The sequence below is a fragment of the Calcarisporiella thermophila genome, assembly GCF_041956535.1.
Source record: "Calcarisporiella thermophila strain CBS 279.70 unplaced genomic scaffold VTP21scaffold_6, whole genome shotgun sequence".
In the NCBI taxonomy this organism is placed as follows: domain Eukaryota; kingdom Fungi; phylum Calcarisporiellomycota; class Calcarisporiellomycetes; order Calcarisporiellales; family Calcarisporiellaceae; genus Calcarisporiella; species Calcarisporiella thermophila.
The window spans coordinates 1073189-1090397 of NW_027192196.1; the positions used below are offsets into that span (position 1 = coordinate 1073189).

At 50.1% G+C, this 17209-nt stretch overlaps 10 protein-coding genes across 10 annotated transcripts; 6 read left to right on the plus strand and 4 right to left on the minus strand.

Annotated features, from left to right (window-relative positions):
* Window positions 1-35: 35 nt before the first annotated feature.
* Window positions 36-1562, plus strand: VTP21DRAFT_10188 (uncharacterized protein; the record flags this gene model as incomplete). The annotated part of the gene is made up of 3 exons (XM_069389496.1): window positions 36-740; window positions 871-972; window positions 1032-1562. The coding sequence occupies 3 exons, from the start codon at window positions 36-38 to the stop codon at window positions 1560-1562; spliced, it is 1338 nt and encodes a 445-aa protein (XP_069253914.1).
* Window positions 1563-1890: 328 nt separating this feature from the next.
* Window positions 1891-3287, minus strand: VTP21DRAFT_10189 (uncharacterized protein; the record flags this gene model as incomplete). Its single annotated transcript, XM_069389497.1, has 2 exons — window positions 1891-2595; window positions 2685-3287. 2 exons carry the CDS (start codon window positions 3285-3287, stop codon window positions 1891-1893), a joined length of 1308 nt encoding a protein of 435 aa, XP_069253915.1.
* A 250-nt stretch (window positions 3288-3537) lies between these two features.
* VTP21DRAFT_10190 (uncharacterized protein) lies at window positions 3538-4144 on the plus strand (the record flags this gene model as incomplete). The annotated part of the gene is made up of 3 exons (XM_069389499.1): window positions 3538-3680; window positions 3742-3841; window positions 3923-4144. 3 exons carry the CDS (start codon window positions 3538-3540, stop codon window positions 4142-4144), a joined length of 465 nt encoding a protein of 154 aa, XP_069253916.1.
* A 373-nt stretch (window positions 4145-4517) lies between these two features.
* On the plus strand, window positions 4518-4850 carry VTP21DRAFT_10191 (uncharacterized protein; the record flags this gene model as incomplete). The annotated part of the gene is made up of 2 exons (XM_069389500.1): window positions 4518-4571; window positions 4641-4850. The coding sequence occupies 2 exons, from the start codon at window positions 4518-4520 to the stop codon at window positions 4848-4850; spliced, it is 264 nt and encodes an 87-aa protein (XP_069253917.1).
* A 139-nt stretch (window positions 4851-4989) lies between these two features.
* On the plus strand, window positions 4990-6422 carry VTP21DRAFT_10192 (uncharacterized protein; the record flags this gene model as incomplete). Its single annotated transcript, XM_069389501.1, has 5 exons — window positions 4990-5073; window positions 5138-5214; window positions 5298-5473; window positions 5545-5659; window positions 5828-6422. 5 exons carry the CDS (start codon window positions 4990-4992, stop codon window positions 6420-6422), a joined length of 1047 nt encoding a protein of 348 aa, XP_069253918.1.
* A 362-nt stretch (window positions 6423-6784) lies between these two features.
* VTP21DRAFT_10193 (uncharacterized protein) lies at window positions 6785-7384 on the minus strand (the record flags this gene model as incomplete). The annotated part of the gene is made up of 1 exon (XM_069389502.1): window positions 6785-7384. The coding sequence occupies one exon, from the start codon at window positions 7382-7384 to the stop codon at window positions 6785-6787; it is 600 nt and encodes a 199-aa protein (XP_069253919.1).
* Window positions 7385-7526: 142 nt separating this feature from the next.
* VTP21DRAFT_10194 (uncharacterized protein) lies at window positions 7527-8391 on the plus strand (the record flags this gene model as incomplete). The annotated part of the gene is made up of 3 exons (XM_069389503.1): window positions 7527-7629; window positions 7762-7794; window positions 7868-8391. The coding sequence occupies 3 exons, from the start codon at window positions 7527-7529 to the stop codon at window positions 8389-8391; spliced, it is 660 nt and encodes a 219-aa protein (XP_069253920.1).
* Window positions 8392-9203: 812 nt separating this feature from the next.
* On the plus strand, window positions 9204-11787 carry VTP21DRAFT_10195 (uncharacterized protein; the record flags this gene model as incomplete). The annotated part of the gene is made up of 7 exons (XM_069389504.1): window positions 9204-9419; window positions 9502-9607; window positions 9678-9739; window positions 9813-10637; window positions 10721-11100; window positions 11162-11330; window positions 11428-11787. The coding sequence occupies 7 exons, from the start codon at window positions 9204-9206 to the stop codon at window positions 11785-11787; spliced, it is 2118 nt and encodes a 705-aa protein (XP_069253921.1).
* A 621-nt stretch (window positions 11788-12408) lies between these two features.
* Window positions 12409-14908, minus strand: VTP21DRAFT_10196 (uncharacterized protein; the record flags this gene model as incomplete). The annotated part of the gene is made up of 11 exons (XM_069389505.1): window positions 12409-12496; window positions 12556-12736; window positions 12808-13000; window positions 13065-13218; window positions 13290-13331; window positions 13386-13627; window positions 13695-13797; window positions 13875-14137; window positions 14203-14328; window positions 14395-14499; window positions 14573-14908. The coding sequence occupies 11 exons, from the start codon at window positions 14906-14908 to the stop codon at window positions 12409-12411; spliced, it is 1833 nt and encodes a 610-aa protein (XP_069253922.1).
* Window positions 14909-15804: 896 nt separating this feature from the next.
* VTP21DRAFT_10197 (uncharacterized protein) lies at window positions 15805-17135 on the minus strand (the record flags this gene model as incomplete). Its single annotated transcript, XM_069389506.1, has 3 exons — window positions 15805-15938; window positions 16014-16804; window positions 16888-17135. 3 exons carry the CDS (start codon window positions 17133-17135, stop codon window positions 15805-15807), a joined length of 1173 nt encoding a protein of 390 aa, XP_069253923.1.
* Between the last annotated feature and the right edge of the window lie 74 nt (window positions 17136-17209).

Here is a 17209-nt window from a genome sequence, read left to right on the forward strand (position 1 = left end):
ATTTTCCGCTGTTCAAACCGCTCCATCCCTACATCATGGATCCCCTTCAGTCGCCGATCCAACCGCCACCCCTCACACTCCAATCTCCACAATACCATGCGCAAATTCCTACCCCTTCCCTTCCCGAACCTCTCGTCCAACATCACACGCTCTCCGCGCCTCCCCCTCCCCCTCCGCCAAAGCCTATGCGAACCCTAGCACGGACTTCGTCTCTGCGCTCCAACACCTCCAACCGTTCGAGTGCAGCGGGCCTAGCCTCCAATCTTATGTTTTTGGATCTTCCACTTTCCGATCCACTTCAACTGCTTGCTGAGAAACACCTGCCGGTGGAGCAACGACCCATAAAAGATGGCGGTGCTATCGACAAGGACCGGGCCGGAGAAGATGATTACATGCGCGAATTGATCATGACCAATTCGTGGAGGGCGGTTGCCAATTGCGCTCGCTATCGTATCCTCAACACAAACCCTCTCGATACACGCGCCTTGCTACAGCTATGGCACACCCGCTTTGTAGCTTTGAAAAAAATACGCCTCTTTCATGTGGCGGCCACCGAGATGCAGAAGGTGGTGGAGGTGGTTCCCGAACTAGCTCGGCCACCCTTTGACACAGCAGAGGATCGTGCAGGAGCCGAGATACCCTTTGAGCTGCGAGTCGGCTGGGCACGTCTGCCGGCGATGATCGGGGATGTCGGGGAAACGATCGAGAGAATATGGGCCTTGATAGTATACTGCAAAAGGGTAAGTGGTATGGATCCAGGGGTGAAGGAGGAATGACAGAGGAACGAGGATACGGGGGGGGGGGAGGGGGCATGAAGGGCAACCGTAAAGTGAGAGCATAACAGAGCTAAATTCGCCTAACTATTCTTAGATGAAGGGGTCGGCATCCGATAGCGAAGCGTCCCGACCCGTGTGGGAGTACCGCGAAAAGCAGCTGCGACTCATGGTGGTGAACTATCTAATCGACCTAAAGGTAGCCCTTCTCGAGCTTGCCCGTGGCTTCTGCTGGCTGACACCCATAGGTTGAAATAGGATTTCTCAAATGCAACCTCTCAGATGCAATCGCTTGTGGAGGAAGACCCCACGGATGTCTCTGCTCTCGAAGGGCTTCTCCGCCTGGACCTCCAACTCGGCAACCTCGACCACGCCCAATCCACCCTTGCTCGGCTGGAGCGGCTCGCCGGGGAGCACCCAAGCCGCGAAGAGCAAGGCCACCTCGACTTGCATCGTGCCTTCGTTGCCATCGGGCAGGGGGATTTCCAGCAGGCCAAGGCCCTCTTCTCGAAGGTGTGGGAATCGAACAAGGAGAACGTGCTGGCCGCCAACAACCTCGCGGTGTGCGAGCTCTACCTGGGCCATCTGAACAGCGCTCTCTCCATCCTCAAAGAGCTTGTGGCCAATTACCTCTTCACCGCTGCAGGCTGCGAGCCTATCCTCTTTAACCTTTGCACATTGTACGAGCTTCGTTACGAGAACTCTATAGAGAAAAAGAGATTAGTGTTGGCGGAGGCCCTTCCCGTTGCGGGGGATCAATTTGGAATCGAGTGTTTTAAGTTGAATTGAGTTTAATTTTAAAGACAAATCCGTGAGGATGAATACCGATGAAGAGAATCTCTGGTTTATCTTATGAAATGGGGGTGGTGAATGAGGATAAAAAAAAAAGAGCAAAAAGGTACAACAGGAGGCGGATATGCAAGGGACTATAATCGTGAATGCAAGGTAAAAGAAGAACAACAGAGAAATAAAGAGAATGCCAAAAAAAAAGTGCAGGTATCTTGAAAAGATACAAGGGGGAGGGGGAAGGCAGTGCATACTCTTTTCTACTACAGGACTATGTAAATAAATAATTAAATAGGGTCTACGAATTAAATAGAAATAGTGTCGTGAACATCTAAGCTCGGCCGGAGGGGGAGGATTTGGAGAGGGCTCTATTCTTCCGGAAGAGGTCCTTCACCAAGGGCGACTTTCTCTCGGGATCCTCCGGCTGGGGAGGGGACGAGGTGGCCACGGCGCCATGCTTCGGATGGGGGGCGGGGGGAGCAGGGGCTTCGTAGAGGGACGGAGGAGGCGGGGACATTCTCTGCGTGCGCAAGCTCAGCTCCTCTTGCTCATCCGCGCCCAGCACGGTGCGCATAAAGCCGAAGATCATGGCCTTGAGCAGCTCGAAGCGCTGCCGCGATGCGGGCGAAAAGGAAAGCGCCTCGGTGTGCGGGTTGGTGCGGAACTGCTTTTCCTGCTGCTCAAGGTATTCGAGCAGGAGGTGAATGCCCTTTTGGCGCGCCTCTTGCGAGTAGGGGATCGAGGACTTGCCGATCTCACGGTCCATCCGGGCAAACGCTTCCCCCTTGAGGAAGTGGACAAAGCTCGTCTCGAGCAGAAGGTACACCGCCCGCTTCGCCTCGTCGAACGCATGCAGCAGGTTGGTGCCTTTGCGCAGCTCTTCGACAACGGCGCGCCGCACCTTGTCGTCTATGTTCACCTCCAGGTGGCTGCGCTCGCTGAGATAGGTGCGGTAGATGTGGCGGGCGGTCATGAGGATCTGGTCTTGGCTAGTGTAGCTGTAGGACTCGTATTGCTCCAGCTCGATAAAGAAAAACTAGCGGAAAGAAAGAAAGCAGGGTTAGCACTCGGAGAGACGCCCATCGGACAAGGCTCGGCTAGCCGCCGAGGCCACTGGGTGGTTACCAGATTCTCGCTTGAGAACTCGTGGAGCACGCTGTACAAAAAGTAGCAGAGCGGGACCTTGGACTGCAGGAGCGCCTTCAGGCCCTCCTTCTCGATCTCTCGCACGCAGATGTCGAGGGGCGGCTGGTCGCCGAAGAAATTCTTGAGCTTCCGGGTGCGGTTGGTGGCCATCATCTTGTAGCGCTGGTGAAAGTCGAAGTTTGCCGGCGAGAAATGCTTCTGCGACTGCTCTCGCAACAGCGAGGCCACCGACGAAATGGAGATAATGCTGGCGCGCGGATCGGGCTTGGATCCCGACTTGTGCCCACTGAAGTAATCCATTTCCTCCTCCTCGACCTCTGCGGCGAACTCCTCCAAGTCCAGGTCGTCCACCGCCTCGAGGGGGGTGCGCGGCGTGGTCACGAGGGAGCCGGTGGCATCGACGATGCTACTCCGCGCCGATCCGGGCCGGGAGTCGGACAGATTCAGGTTCTCGATGGAGATGGCAGACGAGCGACGCTTGGATATGGGCTTTGGGGTCTTCATGCCGAGGATCGAGTCCGAATTGCCCTGGAAATTCGCAGAGCGGACGTCGATTTTCAGACTGCTTTGGCGGGCCGACATAGCGAGGGGGGGGGGAGGGGGAGGAGTCAATCAGGGGGAGAAAACAGCTAAGGCTAATGAGGGGATGGAGAGAGGAAGCAGCGTCTAGAGCGAGCAATCGCTAGGCAAGCAGGACACACCAATAAATTAAGGTGAGAAATCATCATTTTTGAGGAATCCCAGCCAAGCACACAAAATAAACCTGAGCCCGCTCCCATTGGCCGCATTCAAGGGCATGGTTTCATTTGGCGAAGACAGGTGTTTGGCCAGAATGCTACCGTGGTCCCACGTAGCATGTGCTTGTGGCAACTCGCTCGGATATCTTGGGCTCAAGGTGCTCCCCCTCCACGGCCGCAGCCGGCTCTGCCTCGCTCGGTGCGCGGCGAGCCTGCCCGCCTTGTCCACGCCGGTGCTGTAAGGCGTGCGGGGCCGCCCCCCTCCCCTCCCCTCCCCCACACGCCCCCTCGCGCCCTAGTGGTTCGAGGCATGTGGCAAAGAGCTCACCACGAAAGCGGATTCCTTTCCACATCGAAGGTGGCACAACGCTGCTTCGTGCCCTATTTGCCACTGGCTCTGTCCACTAGCACGCGGTTCCCACTAACTAATTGGCGCACTAATAATAATCTGCGTCGAGAATAATGCCTTGTGCATGGCAGATATTGGAGCACCGCCCCCCCACTCAGTCGCTCGGATCCGCCCTGGATGACATCATCCTCCTGACCTGTCGTGCTGGCTACCCAGCGCCGTCGGGAGCCGCAGCACGCCAGAGGGCACGGCCGGAAGGCTCCACACGTCACAAGGGGGCTAGCGAGGAACCCGAGGACGAGTCAGGCTCCCGCTATGGTGAGGGGCTTTCCTATCTTTGTCCGGCCGGATAGATCGATGGAAAATCGATCTTATCTAAGCAAGGAAACGATGGGCCGTCCAAAAGGAACTGCTTGACCTGCACAAGAGGGAGAGGCTTGTTCTCTGCGAGAGAGGAACTTTTGCTCGGGCGACGCAAACGTCAGCATGGGGGCTTGGTAGTGCATTCTTAGGGCTGTCATCCCCTTTTTTTCTGGCGATTATCGGTGAAATTTCCTGGCCGTGGTCCACCAGCTCGCATGCAGTCACTTGGTGAATGTTGTTTTGCTCCGGAGTTGAAAATCCCTTTGAAAGGGCCAGAAAAGTGTGGGCTACTCCTTTTGATATCCCCCTTGACGAGATTAAGCTTGCATTGGGTGCAAGCCTGATGAGAATACATTCCCCATCATGTCCAGAGATAAACTGCAGGATGGCCAGATCCCTCAAAACGGCGATCTTAAAGTAATGGCGGTTAAAGTGCCGTGTCACCCATGTGGAAAATCCTCATGCGCTTTTCTCTCTTGATAATAGATCCTCTATTCCATGGCGGCCGACCTCCAGCTAATCGTTGCATCTGATCGGCAACATCTGCAATCTCTTCAAACCACGGCCGCTCAGCCCAGCGCCCATTCGATTTCGCAATCTGCACCGCCCGCACCCCCTGCTCAACCTACCCCGCTCGCCTCCCCCCCTGCGTTTCCAGCCTGGAGTGCCGGCCGCTTCCTGGTCGCCGATCCTTAATCTCTCTCTTGTGTCAGGACGTGACGAGCGAACCCCCCTGGTAACCCGTGAAATCCTCCCGCGCCCTGGCGACCCTGTACTGCTCCTTGAGAGGGAGTATGAAATAAAGGGGGCGGTTCCGCGGTCTTTCTTTGTGCTTATGCACCAGAAAAATATCGGTCACCGTTTCATTTTCGATTTCCCAGACCATGCCTGGTTTAAAGAGCTGAGCGGGATGCGAAAGGTAAGAAGAGGCTGTCACATAGTTATTGCAGGGGAGCTGGCTGACTTTGGGCCTTTGACAATAGAGTGCTTACACCCTCATCAAGGAAGAAAACTCCAGCGAGGTATGGGAGCTCCATCTAAAACCGTCACGCGATAGATCGTAAGTGGGCTACGAGAATTTCTCTCTTGTGGTTTGAAGGATGCCAATTCACCGATTCCTCTGCAAACACTTGCTTGCATTAGAAATATATTTGGATATCTTATCAAGTCCAGAGAAGTGGAGCGTATTGTGCGGGAGCAACAGGAGAATCTGCTGAGACAAAGACGACTGCCGCTAGTTCTTGATTTGGACGATACCCTAGTCCGCCTGGTGGGCAACTCACAGGATCGATATGTGAAAGAACATGAAGCAAGTCTAGGTAGCGTATACCCGCACTCTGCTCACCTTGCATTCTGCTGACGTTGCAACTTGTTTGCTTTCATTCCACAGTTCAAGATCGGGTATGTGATTTGGGAGATGGCAGGCGTGTGGTGATGACGGAACGGTTGGATGAATTTCTGGACTGGGCTAGTAAATATTATGAAATTTCCGTCTGCTCGCTTGGGTAAGTCCCCCATATTACAATAATCTAGTGCTTTTTTTTTTCTAACGGTCTTCTTCCATTATCCTACCCCCCCCCCCTCTTCCTCCTCCTTCTCCTCCCCCGCCTTGCTTCTCTTGCTTTTTATCTCATTCCTCATTTCTCACTCTCTTTATCTTCCAACCCTACAAGTGATCAAAACTATGTCGATATGGTGTGTGCTGCCATTGATCCGCATCATAATCGTATTCGCGGCATCAATTATTCGGCCCGCCAAGAGTACGAGTACATTCAGCGAACTGCTCCTCATGGGGCCGGTACGGACCGCCCATCTCGTCCGCCTAAGGATCTTCTCGCCCTTTATACTTTTTGCACTCTGGGAAACTCGCCTGCACAAAACTATTGCCTCCCCCTCATCGTGGATGACATGACTAGCATGTGGCCGCCAGAACAGCACGACAACATTATCGTTGTGAAGGAGCGACGTAAGAGCCCCAATGCCAACGGCGGTGGCTCCACGGAGAACGGTGGAGAAAATGGTGCGAACAACGTGTGGACGGTCAATTTATTCCCCCTGGTGCAGCAAGTACTGGCGCATGTGCACCAAGAATTCTTCCGCCAGATGGACCTACACCGTGCAGGGCAGCAGCCGCACCCTCCGAGCGCGCGTGTCATCTATAAAGAATGGCTACGGAACTATTTAAGAGACCATATTGCGCGCACGTCGGGGCCGCCTATGAGCGTTCCTCAACCCGGTTTACCCCTGAATCCGGCAGGTCAGCCATAGAGAGGGGGGTGGTTTACTTTTCCTGTCTCGAGGCTAATGGCACTAGTCTAAACCTCACGGACTTATGTATTGTTTGCTTTTTCTTTTTTGGACTATTTTTTTTTGCTTCTTCTGCCGCATGGTGGAAGGAACCCATACCTTGGCGTTTTCAGCCTGGCAAGCGTGTTTGTAGTTTTCAAAAAGTTTGTTTTGTTTTTTTTTTCATTTTTTGTTTAATTATTATTTTTGCACATAAGGGTGAGAGGAATAAAGAAAAATAGGCAAGATGAGATATATTGAATGCTATTTCAACAGATTATGTATAGAGAGAAAGAAAAATACATAAAATAGAGGGGAAATAAAGACTACATCGTGATTAAGCGTTACAATAGACAGTGGTCAATTTTATAAGCTACACCATTGGATCCCTCTACTGGGGTCTCCACATTAAGAATTCTTGACTTCTGATTTAATATAATACCGCCATCCTCCCCCCCAACAATCACCTCGCGGTTCTCGAGAAGAGTCGGAAGCCGTAGGCCCGGTTTGATTTCATCAGGATGGACCACTCTAGGCACAATATGGCGCAACACCATGTCCCGCAGCTTTGCATCATCACCAAATACCGCAATTCGCTCAGCTTCTATTAGCTTCAGTTGTCTAATGGCATCATTGGTTGGGGTGAAAATGGTAATGGAAGCATCGGGATTAGCAAGCAGATTCGCAACTTCCTCTATCTGACGAGCAGCATCTAGATAGGTGGAGATACTGCGCTCCCGTGGGAGAAGATCGCTAAGGGTTGGTTTGGTGGGTGGATTGGCATAATCGTCAACCTGCATAGGGCGTTGATGAAACCCAAGCTGCTGTTGCTGGAGCTGTGGCTGTGTTTGTAGTGTGAAACGATGGGGAGGGAGTAGAAGTCGGGCCGAGGTTAATGAGCTGAAGAGACAGAGTATGAGAAACAGGTGGAAGAGCCTGATCATCTTGAATCGATTCTCAACGGTATGGTGTTGAGCGGTCGAGTGGTTTTAGGACCGTTAATTTAATCCGCCGTCGACTGATGTATTGTGAGATGTTGGTGTGATGTAATGAGTGACGCAGCGAAATTTGTAGTGCTTTAACCTGATGCGGTTTTCCCATTCCTTCCCTTTCTTTTTTCTCTCATTTTACTTTCCTCCGTTACCCAAACTATTTCTCACACACTGCACGTTCCCTTCCTCATTATTTCGTAAGCATCAACTCTCTTTTTTTTGGAGGGGCGGATATTTTTATAGGGTGCATCTTGTCATTGTATCACTAACTCTCCCCTTCTTTTCTTGTTGCTCTCACCTATTGTGTGTGTTCTGGGTGTGAATTATAGGCAAAGCATCTCTAGTAAAAACAATGTCCTTAGGTAGTGTAATCATCTTTTGGCTTTTCTATGGTTTCGACCCCAAACTAATATGATCCCCCGATTTTTCGAATAGTCTCCCAACTCGAGTATTACCGTACCCGCATTGAAGCTGCAAAAAGTTTCGAAGATGACATGGAGTTCAATCCCGCGCTTACCGCAGATGAGCTCGCCGAGTTACGAAAAGAACTTAGCGACCGCGTCGCTGCTCGTCAGGCGGCCTTCTCAGCTGCATCAATGTCCTCTCCAACCATGGTTGCTGCCACTCCCACCTCAACGGTAAGCCCTGGTCGCCGTGCCATTCCCATCTTGGACCCGAGCAATAAGGCGCCGGTCACCCTGCCTTCGCGCCCCGCCTCTCGGACGGGCATTCGCCCCCGTTCCCCTCCTTATCGCAACTTCTCAGGAATGGGATCACCAACCCTTAGTAGTGCAGCTCTTGCTCATGGTCTCTATCTCCAGCAGCAGCAGCAGACTTCTCCCCAGCATAGCGCACAGCAAGCCCAGCAACAGCAGGGCTTTCCTACGTTGAATTCCTCAACATCGGGACGGTATAGTGGGTCAAGTTTCCTGCGACAATACGATATCTCTGTTCGATAAATCCCCCTTCTCATTCATTTTTGCCTTTAACCTCTATATCTTTCGTTTTTTCTTATCTATAAATATATCTCATATATATTTTCCTAAGTGTGATTTATACTCCCCTTTTTACCTTTTTTTTTACGATCCCTTCTCTCTTGTTTATGTATTGCGCTCGCATGGACATTTTTTCACATTTTGTAGAATTTCTTATTTTCTTCATTATTTTTTCCCACATTCCCTCATGGAACTCCCTCTCCCTCTCCCTCTCCCTCTCCCTCCTTTCCTATTTTCCTCACAGAAATGGCGTTTCTTGGTGAAATGTTCGTTATATATATTATATCTATATATATCAATTTTCGTTCCGTCTTCTGATCTTAGAATTTATATATTTTTTCCTTTTAATAAATACGTATTCTTCTAATATTAGCCACGAGAGCGGTGAAGTGGAGGTGGAAGACGGTGGCTCTCTCTCTCCATCTATTTGGGACCTTCGTAACCAAGGATGACGAGAGTGTATCCTGTCGTGGCATGTCAAATCTACAAGCCACCCTCTTTGACAAGGGAGGGGGGATTAAGGGAGAGGCAGGAAGTGACGAGGGGGGGTTTAGGTCCTAGAAATTTTATTTTACAGTATCACGTGCATCGGTTCGAAGGAAGATGCATCTCGTCATACCTTGGTTACTTCAATCACGCTCTTTTGCTTTGAAAGATTGACAAAGCTTCTTTTTTGCTGCCCGTTCGCCTCTCTCATCCTTGCATTAATTATCCATCCTCCCTTCTCCGTTGGTATCAGTTCTTTTTCTCTTCCTCTTTCAAAACAGCAGCTTGAAATGGCGATCCAGTCTAAGCCTGCGCTTGAACGGCTTAATCGGCTTTTTGCCCAGCTCAAGCGCTCCCGTCGCACCCTGCGCAATTCTGTTCTCATTTCGGTGGCCATATATGCCATTGTGAAGGCCAGAACCGCCATGGATACAAACAAAAAGGGGGCGCTAGATCAAAATGAAAAGACGGGAAGACGGGGCAGAAGAAAGGGATCCAAAGTTGAGGTAATCCATTCGGCCCTACCCTGCATTTTTAGAGAATGATAATGAGAAGCGGCGTGCATTGAATTCCTTGTGAATTTTTTAGGTGGACATGGTGTTCTTCAAAAGACTTGTGCGTGTATTAAAAATTGTGATTCCGGGGGTTCGATCAAAGGAATTCTGGTTGCTCATCGTCCATTCTGGATTCTTGGGTAAGTTTACAATGGAGCATTTCAGAGTATGTTCTAATTATGATGCACTCACCAACTTGTTCATCTCCAGTCCTACGTACGCTGTTGTCGGTCTATGTCGCTGCTCTTGATGGTCGTATTGTGAGTGCATTGGTAAGTCATGTTCCCCTCCCCTCTCTGCCTGTGAGCTGGAATGAAGCGAGATTGAGCCTCCACTATTGTATAGGTGCGGGTAAGAGGCAAGGAATTCCTCAAATATCTGCTCTGGTGGATGCTAGTGGCCGTCCCCGCCACCTACACAAACAGCATGCTGACGTACATGCAGAGCAAACTCACCATTCAGTTCCGTACCCGCCTGACCGAATACATCCACGACAAATACCTCTCGGACATGACCTTCTACGCCATCGGCAACCTCGACGACCGGATCAAAAACGCAGATCAATGTATCACGACCGACGTTCTGAAATTCTCAAGCACCCTCTCCTCCCTCTACTCCAACCTGGCCAAGCCCGTCCTCGACATGCTGATCTACAACGTGCAACTGTCGCGCAGCGTAAGCGGTGACGGAATGTTGGGCGTGAGTCTGATCATGCAGCTTTCCGCAATGCTGCTGCGGGCGTTCACCCCCGCTTTCGGCAAGATGGTCGCGGAAGAGCAGCGCCTCGAGGGCGAGTTCCGGTTCCGGCACACTCGATTGATCGAAAACGCGGAGGAGATCGCCCTCTATGGGGGCCATGCTGTCGAGAAGGATGTGCTAGACCGCAGCTACCTCGCTCTCATCCGGCATGTCAACCGAATCTTCCGCGCCCGCGTTCCCCACGGAATGCTCGAGGACTTCATCATCAAGTACTTCTTCGGGGCAATAGGGCTGGTGCTGTGTGCCATCCCGGTGTTCTCCGAGAAATCGCTGGGCGTGAAACAAGACCTGGGGAAGCGGACGCAAGGGTTCATCACAAATCGGCGAATGCTGCTGAGCTCGAGCGATGCCTACGGAAGAATCATGTACTCGTATAAGGAGATTGCCGAGCTGGCCGGATTTACAACGCGAGTAAGGACCTCGTTCCACCCAACTCCTTCCTCTTCTTCCATTGGTTAGCTTACGCTTATCCAACCTGTGATCCTCCCCTCTAGGTGTGCGACCTGTTGGACGTGTTCGACGAAGTCAAGGCGGGCCACTTTGAAAAGCGCCTCGTTAGCTCGGCCTTCGAGGAAGAAAACCAGGCCATCCTCAAGGGTCGTGGCGAGGTGATCGAGAGCGGTGAGATCGATTTCACCGACGTGCCCATTGTTTCGCCCAATGGCGACGTGCTTGTTCGGAACATGACCTTCCACGTCAAACCGGGCATGCACCTCTTGATCATCGGCCCCAACGGCTGCGGAAAGAGTTCCATGTTCAGAATCCTCGGTGGGCTCTGGCCTCTCTACGGCGGCCGCATGCACAAACCGGCTCAAGGCGATATATTCTACATTCCACAGCGGCCCTACTTCTCCCTAGGGACCTTGAGGGACCAGTAAGTGTTAAGCTATTTGACCGTTTCGAGATGAGCCCCCCCTAATCATGTTTGACTTCAGGATCATATATCCGGACACCGTCGAGGACATGCGCGCCAAAGGGGTGACGGACGCTGATTTGCAGAAAATCTTGGATGTGGTGCAGCTGCAGAACTTTGTGGAGCGGGAAGGCGGCTGGGAACGTGAGCGTGAATGGAAGGATGCCCTGTCTGGAGGCGACAAACAAAGGGTGGGTATCGGCTTCTTTGCCTCTGCTCCTCTCTCTCTCCCCTTTCCAACCCACCCCTGCTGGGAATGTACTAACTTTTTTTTTCGTCCGGGTATAGATTGCCATGGCACGGCTATACTACCATCGTCCCCGCTATGCGATTCTCGACGAATGCACAAGCGCGGTGAGCATGGACATTGAGCAGATCATGTACACCCACGCGACCGAGCTTGGCATCTCCCTGCTGACGGTGTCGCATCGCCCGTCCCTCTGGAAATACCACAACTACGTGCTGCAGTACGATGGGCAGGGCGGGTATGTGTTTACGAAGTTGGATGCGGAAAAACGCCTCGCTCTCCAGGAAGAGAAGCAGGCGATCGAGCAGAAGCTGGTGGAGGTGCCGAAGCTGCGGGCTCGCCTGGACGAGCTGAAGGCGATGGTGGCGGAGCGCGACGAAATGCTCACGATGAAGGGATAGAGCGCTGCTGATGCAATACAATATATAAAATATATAATGTCATATATATATTCTTTTTTTCATTAATGTTTCTCTTGGCACATATAATGTTTAATGAGGCCCCCCTCCTCTCTCGTTCCCCTTTTCCATTGGATACTTATGTTTAGAAATAGGTTGTCTATGCACCTTGTTATGTCTGACTTGTAGAATCCACCCAAAATAAACTTCATGAAGAGAAAGCAGTGTTGCCCCGCGAGACGAGCAGGTGTCCCAGCCTCGGGCTGAACACATGCTTAATCCACGGAGAGATTTATAAGTCTTGCAAACGCTTTATTGCATATGTATATTTATATATATTTTTCTAAAAGATGGGGCGCGTGATGTTCCGTTTGGAAATAATAGCAAGAAGTGGAAAACAAAATGGAGGGAGGAAAGAAGAGAAGGCTTTAGAATACTACAATAAGGCTGAAATGAAAAAAAAAAAAAGATGAAATAAAAAGACAGGGGAGCAAGGTTCAAGGACGTACAGAATATAATCTCACACGGTATCTACAATTAACAGGAAAGGAAAAAAAAAGAAAAAGCAGCAGTATGAAATATATATATAAAAGCACGACGGATGGAAAATGCGCACCGCGTTGCTTAGTCCGTAAACACATCATGGGCCAGCTGGCAGTGGACCGAATCGACGTCCAGATCTATGGCATAGCACAAGAAGACCGCGTCGATCCTAATATTTTCACAGTAAAACATATGCTTCGCAAGAGAAAAGAACTCGGGGATACTCACGTGTTCAGCACCACATCCACAAAGTACCGTGCAATATAGAACGGAACCACAGCAGCGAGCATCCCGGCCATGTAGCCGTAGGGAGATCTCACCGAATGCACCGCCACCACATACGCAGCCAACCCGGCAATAAGCGAGATCAGCACGAAGCAGATATAGAGGGTTAGTTTGGTAATCATTTCTACACAAACGGAAGGAGATGCGGTGAGTTTTCCCCGCGGTTTCGCTATCAAAAAGTGACAAGTAGTTCACCGTAGAAGAGCCCAAAGACCAGGTTCCTCCGGAAGATCTTGGTTGAAGCACGCGCCGCAGACAGAAAACTCTCTCCGGTGATTCCCACCTGCACCGTGGCGTAGTTGTTCAGGTTCTCGGTGATGCCTTCGATGAAGGCGAGAAGGCTCTCGAGGAGGGCGAAGAAAGCGTGGGTGGGATGTCGCTGTGTAAACTGTCCATGGAAAGGAGGGTTATTAAGTCCGAAGTGGAATGGTAGCCCACATTGGGATGGTTACCCTTCGTAGATATTTGGACAAGGAACGCAGAATCTGCACCACGGCCAACACAAGCGCACCAAAGCACACAGAGCCAAACGAGGTGGTCGCGGCACGCTTGAGGGCGTTTTGCATCGGTGTTTCCTTTGCGTTTGCGTAGGCTTTTGCCTCGTGGCTATCGTCATCAGAAAACAGGGGGGTTAGGGTCGATACATTGGGGGGAATCCTATTGAAGAGCCCTTTTACCGATGGAAGTACCAGTGGGCCACCACGCCAGACACCACCACCCTAAACATTCAAGCTTAGCTTACGGCTTACATTCATCCAGGAAAACTGGCTTACCTCTGGATGTTCTTCAACACCGAGGAGGTCCAAAAGAACATTAGAACAAAAAAGGTGGCCAAGTAAAAAACATTCGACTCGACGAGCCACCCGTCCCGATTCCCGATGTTCGTCACACGACCAACAAGGAAGAGACGGCTAAAAAAGATCAGCCAGAGGACGGTGAACACAATTTGCATGGCGATCAGAAAAATCGTGACCAGGAGTATATCCGGGTTATCTTTGAGAATCTCGCAAGACAGCTAAGCATTAAAGTCCCCAGGGAGGTTAACCGAGCTTTTGGTATGTTCACCATAATAACTATTTTACCTCTATTACTGCTATGGTCTTTTCAATTTGACGTCGGTTATGATAAACCATATAACAATAGCCCGCGCCAAGTACCAGCGGTACAAAAGAGAGGAATGTGAGTCTGCGGGAACAAAAGATATCAATATCTTGATTCAGTAGGAGGGGAGGGAAGGGAAGGGAAGGGAAGGGAAGCCATACGCTATATCTTGGGGATCCTTTCCGCCTGAATCCAAAGGAGGGCCTTGGAGCGACTCGGTAAGTGCCCAAACAAACAATCCAAAGGCCACAAATGGGACAGAGACGGTAGTCGTCCATACGATTGGCTTTACAAAGGTACGTAAAAGTAATATCCACGTAACGCCCAGCAATACAGATAGGGTCATCAGAAACGAGAGGAGGCCTGCACTATCGCGTAAAACGACAAAGGCGGTGCCCCGTGCATAATCGCCAAGAGAGTATGACTAATGATAAGAAAGCACATCATTAAAACCAATAACAAAGGCAGAGGTGAGCGCGGCGGACATACATGAGTTGAAAAGAGAAGTACGATGCCGGCAATGATAAATATAGTCTGACATAGGACAAAGAGGACTGCAAAAGGCAAGTCCTGGTAGCGGTGGTGGCGACGGGTAGCAGTCAATCCTGTTGATATCTATATTCAGAGTGCGCAGAGAAAGGTGAGCAGAAATCGAATACTCCCAACCGAGAGCACACTTACTGCTGTTGTGGTGGATGGGAGCAGGCTCTCAGAGAGCTGATCCTTGTACGATGTTGGGAAGGATTCATTAGGAGGGACGTCCATGTATATGGGCGCAGGCATATGCTACAGCAAGCAAGCAAGCAATTTAAAGAATCAGTACCAGAAGAATCAGCGGCAAATCATCCCTTCAACCTACTTCTGACCGGCTACCAAATCCGTATCTCGATTCTGATCTTACATTCTCTCCTCTAGATCCAAATGCCGCGCCATCGTCGTTCCCAGGCCGCGATCCCAAAAAGGGGGTGCGGTCGCGTGAATCCTGTAGTGCAATACTTTCATTCACATCGTTCATATCCCCTTCTCCCAATTCTTCTACATAGTCTTGTTGTTGGTGGTGGAATGAGGAAGAGGGCGGGCCATAAGTAAGGGCGGAAAAAAAGGCTGATGGTCTAATGGCGGATGAGGAGGGAGAAAATGAAGGAGAATGGCGATCGTTGGTCAAGAGATGCCGTTCTGCATACTCTGAAAACATTATGTGATTTTCTTTGCGGCCAATGGATTAATTTTTATATGTATGATAAGGATCTCTAGTGAAAATGGAGAAAGATGATGAACAAACCTGTGCAACAGGTTGTGACTGTCAAGATTTCTTGTCACGAGGGGCATGGTTTTTCTTGGATTCCAAAATTATCTTGATATATTTGATTTGGCATCCGCGAGATAACGGTGCTCTTTTAGCCGACTATTCCGAGCGCACTCTCTTGGGATTTGCAATATTATTGAGTTATCAAGGCCTATTGCAGAGGATGAATGAATCTTCTGAGTTGGCCATAATAAGTGTTCCTTATGGTATATGCCTAAGTTGCGTTTTAAAACATACTGATCTTTCCGGTACAATAGATAACAAAAAATAATATAACCTCAAGAACAAGAACCTCGTTATTCACTGATATTTGATAAGCCTTTGACGACCGGTCTTGTTTTGAGAAGGGTGCTCGTGGAATAGCGGGTTATTGATTTAATACTCCCCTACCACTATAGCATAAATTATATAACATCTATGATATACTGGTTTCGTCTGTTAGATAGATGTGGAAATCTCACCCTGGTAGAATATTAACCGATTATTCTGTGGCCAACGCATCCCGAGAAAATATACTAGGTAGGTGCCCATAACACTGATTTCCAGAGCATTTTGCCCCGTTTTTTCTAGCCATGTTCAGCATTCCTTCACCCATTACTGCCAGGCAGCAAGAAGCAAATGAACTTGCTTATATATCGACGAACAATAAAAGAAGATTTCGTCTAATTGTTTTTCCTTTTTTTTTTTGTAATGAAATAACACTGTACAAAAGAGCAATAATAAAGTTGATAAAGGCGTGATATTAAGAAGAATATAATCCAAATAACTGAAATAACAGCAAAATATTACAAAAGACCCTGCCGCTTCAGGTCCTCGTACGTCTTTTTGTTGAACACATTGCCTTCACTGTCCTCGTACTCCTCCTCGAGTTCGTCCTGGAAATCATTGGTCTTGCCCGAGCTCTTGAGTTTCTCCCACACTAGAGTAAAATAGATTGGATCAATTAGTGGACATCAAGCCTATAGAAAAGGAAACCGATCGGGGAAGGACTTACGTGCGTATGCGTCATCGATGGATGTAATATCGTGGAACTGTCTCCAGTTTGGAATTCCTAGGCAACGCATTCCATTGACGTGTCTTGCTTCCTGGAAATGCATGTCAAAGGCCTTTCGCCCGCGGTACACGTAATTTCCACATATCTCGCAAGAATACTCCACGCCCAACCCGTGGAGCTTGTAAAGCCAGTATGGAATCGGCTTTCCGTCCCACCCAAGGGGAAGCTTGAGCGGATTGTAGATGCGGTCATCTTCGTCCTCCTGATCGGGGTCGAACTCCTCAACTTCGAGGTCTCCCTCTCCTCGCGCTTGCTCCAGGTTGCGCTCACGGTCCGTCAATGCTTGCTTGCGCTCAACGTTCGCCTTGGTGGCCTCTATCTGCTCGCCTAGAACCTCGGCGTATTTGACTAAGAGCGCTTCTAGAGCCGCAATTTCTTTCTCGCGTTGCTCGCGCTCCAGAGTAGCTTTTCGTCTCGCAAGCTCCCCTCCATCTCCATTGACGCCGTTTTCTCCCTGCTGCGATTTCATCAGATTCTCTGCCGCCTTCAAGTGTTTCTTGCTGTTCAAGTGGGCATCGTACACGGTCTGTTTTGTATATTGTTTTCTGCAAGCCACGCAGTATAGTGCGTCTTGCGCCTCATTCTCGTCCCGTGCCCATCCGGGGGCCTCGCCCTTGGCCCATTTTTCCTCAAATTCATCGCGCACCATCCTTTGGATCCCATGTAGGTTGGTCAATGGCTTAGCCCGCTGGAAATAGCTCTCAAGATATTCTCGGAGGGCCTGGAGGTATCTATTGCAATAAAAATAAGAGTCAGAAAATGGCCCAAGGTGAGTAAGGGGAAAACACCCATGAGTCCAGTGAGAGATATTCACTTTTTATAATCGGAGTTCTTGTTCTCCTTTGGAATGGCCGAAAATTTGTCGAACTGATCCAGGTATTGCAAGTAATTGAGTTTTCGCACTCCCTTCAGATTCACATAAAGATCGAACACGTAGTGCAAATCCAGATAGCGCCCGTATCCCTCTTCGCCCGAAAAAAGCCGCTCAAGTGGATCATCCTCCAGCGCAACCTGTCCCTGAGAGGGATCGGCCCCATCGGTGGCAAAATGGGACGCTTTCATGAATTCGAGCTCCAATGGCTCTACGGTTTCGTTGGGATAGCGTCGATGGTGATGCTTAAGCGCTTTGAGTCGAT